Source organism: Aquarana catesbeiana, linkage group LG01, assembly GCF_042186555.1.
Source record: "Aquarana catesbeiana isolate 2022-GZ linkage group LG01, ASM4218655v1, whole genome shotgun sequence".
Classification (NCBI taxonomy): domain Eukaryota; kingdom Metazoa; phylum Chordata; class Amphibia; order Anura; family Ranidae; genus Aquarana; species Aquarana catesbeiana.
This window is the reverse complement of record NC_133324.1, coordinates 215,820,210-215,827,630: the sequence shown is the minus strand read 5'-3', so window position 1 is coordinate 215,827,630 and position 7,421 is coordinate 215,820,210. Positions and strand designations below refer to the sequence as shown.

The 7,421-nt window shown below is 38.3% G+C and overlaps 1 protein-coding gene across 3 annotated transcripts in view; it reads right to left on the bottom strand.

Moving 5' to 3' along the window:
* Positions 1-530: 530 nt before the first annotated feature.
* The window catches only part of CTXN3 (cortexin 3), a 170,637-nt gene continuing 163,746 nt past the window's right edge, over positions 531-7,421 (bottom strand). For all 3 annotated transcript variants that reach the window (XM_073625000.1, XM_073624993.1, XM_073624984.1), the window contains one exon: positions 531-1,563. In XM_073625000.1, coding sequence (XP_073481101.1) covers positions 1,223-1,516 — 294 coding nt within the window. In that variant the 5' untranslated portion in view covers positions 1,517-1,563 and the 3' untranslated portion in view covers positions 531-1,222. The remainder of the gene's footprint in view (positions 1,564-7,421) is intronic.

Sequence of the window (7,421 nt, the reverse complement as noted above, 5' to 3'; positions counted from 1 at the left end):
GTACCCTATCTCATGTCATGACCTTCCATGACTGATTTTGCATAACTGTTACATTGCATGTTTTTTGTTTAGTCATTGACAGACTGATTGTTACTACATTGTGACACCAGTCACAGTGATTTTTGGTTACTCTAGGACTCACATTGAAAGTACCTATGCTTAGGCTAAATTCTTGCTACAAGTGGCTTACAGTAAGATGTTTTTTTTCCTTGCAAAGGTTTACTTACAGCACAATCACATATGACTGCTGAACATCTAGACACTGGTAGTTACCAATGGGTGTGTGCCCACACTCAACATTAGAACAGATTCTTAGAAGATATATCTATCACTCTCCCACTGCTACCATGTTCCAAAAAGTGTAATATTATATTGGATTATATTTTGTATATATTGCATTTACAAGAATATTCAAATTAAGCAAAACTTTCTTGCTACAGTGATGCACTGATTTGCAGAGAAAAATTATAGTGCTCGCTCTATTAAAGATTAGATACCTAAGTCATTTTTCATGAGTTATTTTCCTGGGATTGTGTAACATTGGTTCATGTTTTTATTGAGTCTCCAAGAACTTTACCTGCACCCCAGCAAGAGTGGTGAAAATAAAGCACACACATCTATATAAAAGCAGTAAAATGTTCTACAGCTACACAGAAGCTGCATAAAAAACACCTAAAATATTGATGATGTTGCATTTCCTTAAAAAAGTTAGTGATGCCCAACAATAGAAGTCATCAGCATACTAGTTTTCTAAACACTAAACAATAGGTAGGCACTGCTGAGGATAGAGAAAGAGTCGTTTATGGGAAGAGTGTATTTATTATTATTATTTTTTTTGTTGATGTAACAATTTAAATAGTGGTTGTGGGCATGATAGTGCCTAATTCAGGTTAACACACCTGAGAATTTTTTTAGACCATGGCCTTTAAGGATACACTTAGAATAATATTAAGAATCTTGACTCTAACCCACATTGAATCTTAGAATCTAGTATGTTTGTGTTTTATCTTACAGCAGTGCTCTACACATTTAATTTAAAACAAGAGTATTGGAAACGTGGTTGTAAAAAATCCCTGTAACACTAATGTTTTGGATATGTATCTCTACTACAAAAACTCCTCTCTTCTCTCTTCAGGACAACTGATTTACAGCCCTATGTTTAATTTAATCACTTCTTGGACTTATTTCACCAAGTCCAGAAACACACTAATGGCTTTAGTCACTATGCAAGAGCATAGTCAAACTGTCCTTTTTCAAGTCCATCTACTCCATCTGCCCAGGTAGAAGTTGGCATACTCCTGTATGGGTCAAGAAGGATCCTGAAACACCTAACAATGAGGACACCTAAAATGATAAATAGTAAAATGACAAAGGCAAACGTGGTCTTTTGTTCCAGTGTCATTGAGGAGCCATAGGAGGCGTTCAGCGTGGGTAACATTGTGGAAGGTAAAGTCTCTCCATCCATCGTCCAGGAAAATGGAAACAAACAATTCCAGAATGTCTTTTTCCTCTTCATAACTTCTCCAAAGTCATGATAGAAGTACTTTGACTTGAACTGAGAGTCTATAAAAGAAAGAAGCCTAGGTCAGATATAAAATACATTTGTATTGCCTTTTTAACACCTAAGAGTAAATTGATTTATACAAAAACACAGAGAAAGCATATATGAACTTACTACCCTTTGCTAGCAATACAGCTGTTCAGACTGCAACACAGTTGCTTCAGTATATACACTTTGGTCAGTATTCTTCACTTGTCCTAATTGCAGAAGTTTAGGTATGTTTCGCATCAGGGATAGGAATATCTTTGAATTACTTTGCACTAAAGCTGCCATGCTGTGAAATACAGACAGATACCTATCCATCATATCATACCATTAGAGAGGCATGTGATTGGCCCCAAATTTATTCTGCAGCAGGACAACAGCCTTAAACATACAACCAATGTCATTAAGAACTATGTATAGCCTAAAGAAGAACAAGGAGTCCTAGAAATGATGGTTTGGCCCCCACAGAGCCCTGATCTCAACATCATCGAGTCTGTCTGGGATTTCGTGAAAAGACAGAAGGATTTGAGGCAGCCTACATCCACAGAAGATATTTGCTTAGTTCTCCAAGATGTTTGGAACAACTTCCCAGCTGAGTTCCTTCAAACAGTGTATGCAAGTGTACCTAGAAGAAGTGATGCTGTTTTTAAGGCAAAGGGTGGTCACACCAAATATTGATTTGATTTGGATTTGATTTGGATTTCTCTTCTGTTCATTTACTTTCCATTTTGCTAATTGATAAAAATAAACTAATAACACGTCTATTTCTGAAAGCTTTATTAATTTACAGCATTTTTTACAACTGCCTAAAACTTTTGAATAGTACTGTATATATATATATATATATATATATATATATATATATATATAGTTTAAGAGGGCGGACAGCACCAACAGGTTAACATGGTATGCAAGTAAAAAAAACACCAAACTGATCAATATAGTGTATAATGCAAAGGGGATACAGCACAGTACAAGTATACTGGCTACAAGTGTATTCTTACTGTGCTGTACTCTATACCTTGTATAATATTTATGTGTGTATACTGTATATATAAAATTAATTTCTTTTACAAAAGGTTTTGTTGATAGTCATAGCAATTTCACAGTCTAATGCCCCGTACACACGGTCGGATTTTCCGATGGAAAATGTACGATCGGAGCGTGTTGTCAGAAATTCCGACCGTGTGTAGGCTCCATCGGACATTTTCCATCTGATTTTCCGACACACAAAGTTGGAGAGCAGGAGATAAAATTTTCCGACAACAAAATCCGTTGTCGGAAATTCCGATCGTATGTACACAAATCCGACGGACAAAGTGCCACGCATGCTCAGAATAAATAAAGAGATGAAAGCTATTGGCCACTGCCCCGTTTATAGTCCAGACGTACGTGTTTTACGTCACCGCGTTTAGAACGATCGGATTTTCCGACAACTTTGTGTGACCGTGTGTGTGCAAGAAGAAAATAAGAGGTTGCTCTAGTACTAATAGAACACAATAAATACTTTACAGTGAAGAAAGAATTCATATGAGGATTATAAATAAATCAATGTGCAAAACTCAGTAGAAAAAAATTATATATAAAAGTCCATAGATTAAAACATCACTCAAGTGTTGTGAAAAAGTCCATGAGAATAAAATATCAATGAAGTGTTATAAAACGTCCAAATCACCAAAAAAATATTGTGATGTAATAAAGATTGAAAAAAATCCAAGTGATAAATACTCAAGATCTGTGTTAACTAGGAGGGGTCCACCACCAGATATTGAAGGGGTTACTCCCTACCAGAAGGCCATGACCCCCCACTACAGAGGATCACAGCAAGCAGAGATCTTTAAAGCCAAAATGGGGATTACCAGCGGTGTCCACTAGGGGTCATCTCGTTAGCAGCCTCTCCAATAGCCCAGGGCATGGGTACCAAAAAATAGAAGGGGCTCACATAGTGTAAAACCACTTTAACATTTTATTAAAAATAGATAAAAACAGATATACACTTACAAAGTGTCAAATGGAAAACAGCCTTAAGTCCGGCTCCGTGGCCACCGGAGCACGGACAAACCCGTCCTACTGGAAAGCAGCTCGCTTGGGGGTGACGTCAGCGCGTGTGTATGCAAGACAAGTTTGAGCCAACATCCGTCGGAAAAAATCCTAGGATTTTGTTGTCGGAATGTCCGAACAAAGTCCGACCGTGTGTACGGGGCATAACAGTGTAGAGAATGCATCATGAATAAACAGGCTGAAAACAGTTGTACATTGGAAACATGAAAGTGGTTGGACATACTAAGGTTTCAGGAATGTTCGTAGGACTGCGTCCGATTTTTAACAAATACTTAAAAAGATTGTCTCAACAGGGGCCTAACTGTAAATAGTCCTGAATATCTATCCATGTAACCATCTCAACCGAGGCTATGCCCGGTGGCCAGATGGATTCTTAAGTGCAACTAAGAAGTAAAAGCATTGAGAGGGAGGTTAAAGAAGAACTAGGGGTTGAGATTAGCAAAGAAAGGAGGAGTAAAGAATAGGGGGGAAGGAGAGAAGAGGAGAAGAAAAAGAAAACAAAAAAAAGGGGGGGGGGGTGGGTCCTCACGGTGGGGAGCAAGGGTGCTTTAAATCTCAATAAGGGTGGTATCAATTCTGGTGGGTTTAGTATATTCAACTCATGGCCTCCATACCTTCAGGAACTTATCATGAGTGTCCGAAAGGACAGCAGTCAGCTTTTTATTAACCATTATATCGTCCATGCGATTTTTAACTGCCTCAAAACTTAGTGTCTGTGTCTTCCATGCCCTATCTATCGTTAGTTTGGTTGCAGTAAAGAGATGCAGAGCCAGCTGGCGCTCCGGGCGAAGCAGCTCTGCTATTGGGTTGCAGAGAAGTGCTTCGTATGGATCTTTTTTGAGGTCAGCATGGAGTATGTTTCGGAGGGGGGAGTAAACTCTGATGCATAACCTGCGTACCCTCGGACAGGTCCACCAGATGTGCGTCATTGTGCCCTCCTGGGAGCACCCTCGGAAACACAGGGGGGAGTAGGCTGGAATGAAACGGGCCAGTCTAGCCGGTGTGTAGTACCACCTGTAAAGTACCTTATAGGCATTTTCTAAAAAGATAACATTCTTTGAGCATTTGGATATTGTTAAAGTCATGACCTGCCAGTCCTCCGGATCTAGCTGTATATAAAATTAATTTCTACATACAGTATTTTCAAGTTCTGTAATCATTCTGTACGTAAAAGTAGATTTTGATTAGGAATTCCAAACTTTGACTTTAATTGTGTATGTTTTTATTTATTAAATCCCTTTTACAGAGAATAGCAAAATTGAAAGGAGTCAACAGGCATGTGGAGAATAAACTGATAGACAAGGGTACAAGGTTGTAATTCTAAAAAATAGTTGGAATAACAAAAGATTTGGCAATTGTGCAAAGGATTGCAAAGCATTAAATAGAAACATCAATTTGTGTATAAATATCCCTGTTACTTAATGCAATTTTTGTGATTTACTTGACAAATGTTTGAGTTCACCTGTCATATCGATAAATACACAAAATTGGCTCTAGGACCAAACTGCAGGCACTGACAAACCATTAGTTGTTTTCTTTAGTGCCCCAAATAATTCCTCACTCTCGCTTGCAAATATCAGCTTCCTGGAAGTGCTGAAGTCTTATTTTCTTAAAAGATTTATATTAATGACATGTGTAAAGAATTGCAAATATTAAAAAAATTAAAAAAACTAAAGGAGCCTCTTAAACCCTCAGGATCCATTTAAAGTAACTGACATCTTTCTCATTATCTCCAATGCATTTTTCAACATGGAAAAACATGGAGGGGGCCTGCAGACTTTCATAACACATGCCAAGTGTCTTTAACTGCACTTTTCCTTCAGGCTGATGAATAAAAGGTGCACCTCCCCCATTCACAGATTGTTTTCATCGATGGAAGCTATAGTATAGCTTCTTTGACTACAAGAGAGGGGTAGAAAGGGCAGGCATAGCCAACACAGTTGATGAGTGACTGCGACAGATCCAGCTAATCATCGTAACTCACATAACACTGGAAGATTATGGCTTCGGGTGTATGGGGGGGCAGAGTACTGAATATTTCAACTATGGAAGCAACCAGCAGCACAAGGGACACGTCACATTGAATGTAAGTTCCGCCCCCTGTGCTGAGATTTTTTTTCTAGATTTTATTTAATTTTTGGTGATAATGGTAAATAGAAAAAATAGAGAGGGTAATTTTCCCTCACATGGACTCTGACAGCAATAAAAAGCTGACAGGTGTTCTAATCCATCTCCACTCTATCCAAAACGAAAAAGTGTTGCCTTTAGTTATACTTTAAGTTGTAATCAAGCTGTTTGTCTGTAGTTTATTTGTTTTTCACCTAATATTCCTATATGGCAAGGAAATGGCATTTTGAGTGACTACTTTTAAAAATAATGGGTACAAAAAGAAGACCCTATGTCTTCCCAGGGCAAAAATTCATAGAGTACTCTGTTTAATGCTTTAAAAAAATCTGCACAAAGGGCATTACTTGCTATCAGTGTAATGTGCCCCTTGTTGTGCTGTCTCTTGTTCAGTAGCAGTCTTCCTCCCTTCCACTGTAATCAAACTCATGAAGAAATCCTGACTAGGCTTGCTCTCTTCCCCTCCCCCCATTCATAGAAGCCGTACTATCACTTCTATAAATGAAACACAATCTATGAATGGAGGATAGGTGGGTGATTGAAAGGTCCGCCCATCCTCCATTCATAGAAGCTATAGTACAGCTTCTATGAATGGAGGAGCTGGCTGGAAAGGCGGGGATAGTTGGGCTCAGGGCTGCCAACACCCCCACATTTTTTTTACAAAACATGGAAAATTTATTGGCAGCACATTTTTTTACCGACTACCTGAAATATGACAGAAACTCCTTTTATAAAGTAAAAAAAATTATATTTAAAGAATATAAACAATATGTAAACATTAACTATACTCATAATAAGTAATCTGCCCGGCTTTACAATAAACACGTCAAAACAGCATGACAAATTGTGAGCATGACTAGAATTATGAAAGACCTGGGAAGCCCTGAGAAGGAGCCAGGAAAAAAGAGTCCTGTGGTGCGAATAGTGCGCCATGGCAAATTATGGCTTTAGTCAGGTTGCACCTAACAGTGGGAGTGGCTTAAAGAGGGATGAAAAAAACAGAACCTGAGGCTAGTTGCTGTATACACTGCACACATGACACTATCCTTGTACCCACAAAACACATCCAGTTATTGTGCTATAAGTCTCACAGATACAGATAAACCTCAGAACAAAAGATCTTTTTAATGAAAATAATTCAAAAAATTCAATCACATTTGCTTTTCTGTGTATAGCCATGATCAAGCACGAGTAGCTGTAAGCACGGTCAGCCTGTCATTGCCCAGTACGGGCTCAGCAGCCGCGGCTACCAGCTATCAGTGGATTCTTGCTGCTGGTACTCTAAAAGCCCAAAAGTACAATTATATGCAAGCAGGTTTCAACGCAGACATCAAGGATTGCAATTACAAAACTATACCTTCATGTGTGAATAGGAAAAGATTTAGACCACCTTTATTAGGCCTTGGAGCAATGTGTCAAGCAGCTGCCACCAGATCAGCAACCCTATACTGTGGCAGCAGCTAAGTTGGCTGAATTTGAACAAAATAGTTGCTTCTGATAAAATGTTCTTACTTGTAAAAAGTTCTAAGTAAGATTTTATACATATAAGTGTGACTAACAGACAGTTAAAGTGATTGTAAGGGTAATTTTTTTTTTTAAATAACAAACATAGTGTGTAGTGTGAGTATCTGAGTGTTGTCTGAGTAGTGTGTGTGGATCGTTAGTACATTTTGTATTGTGTATTGTGTAC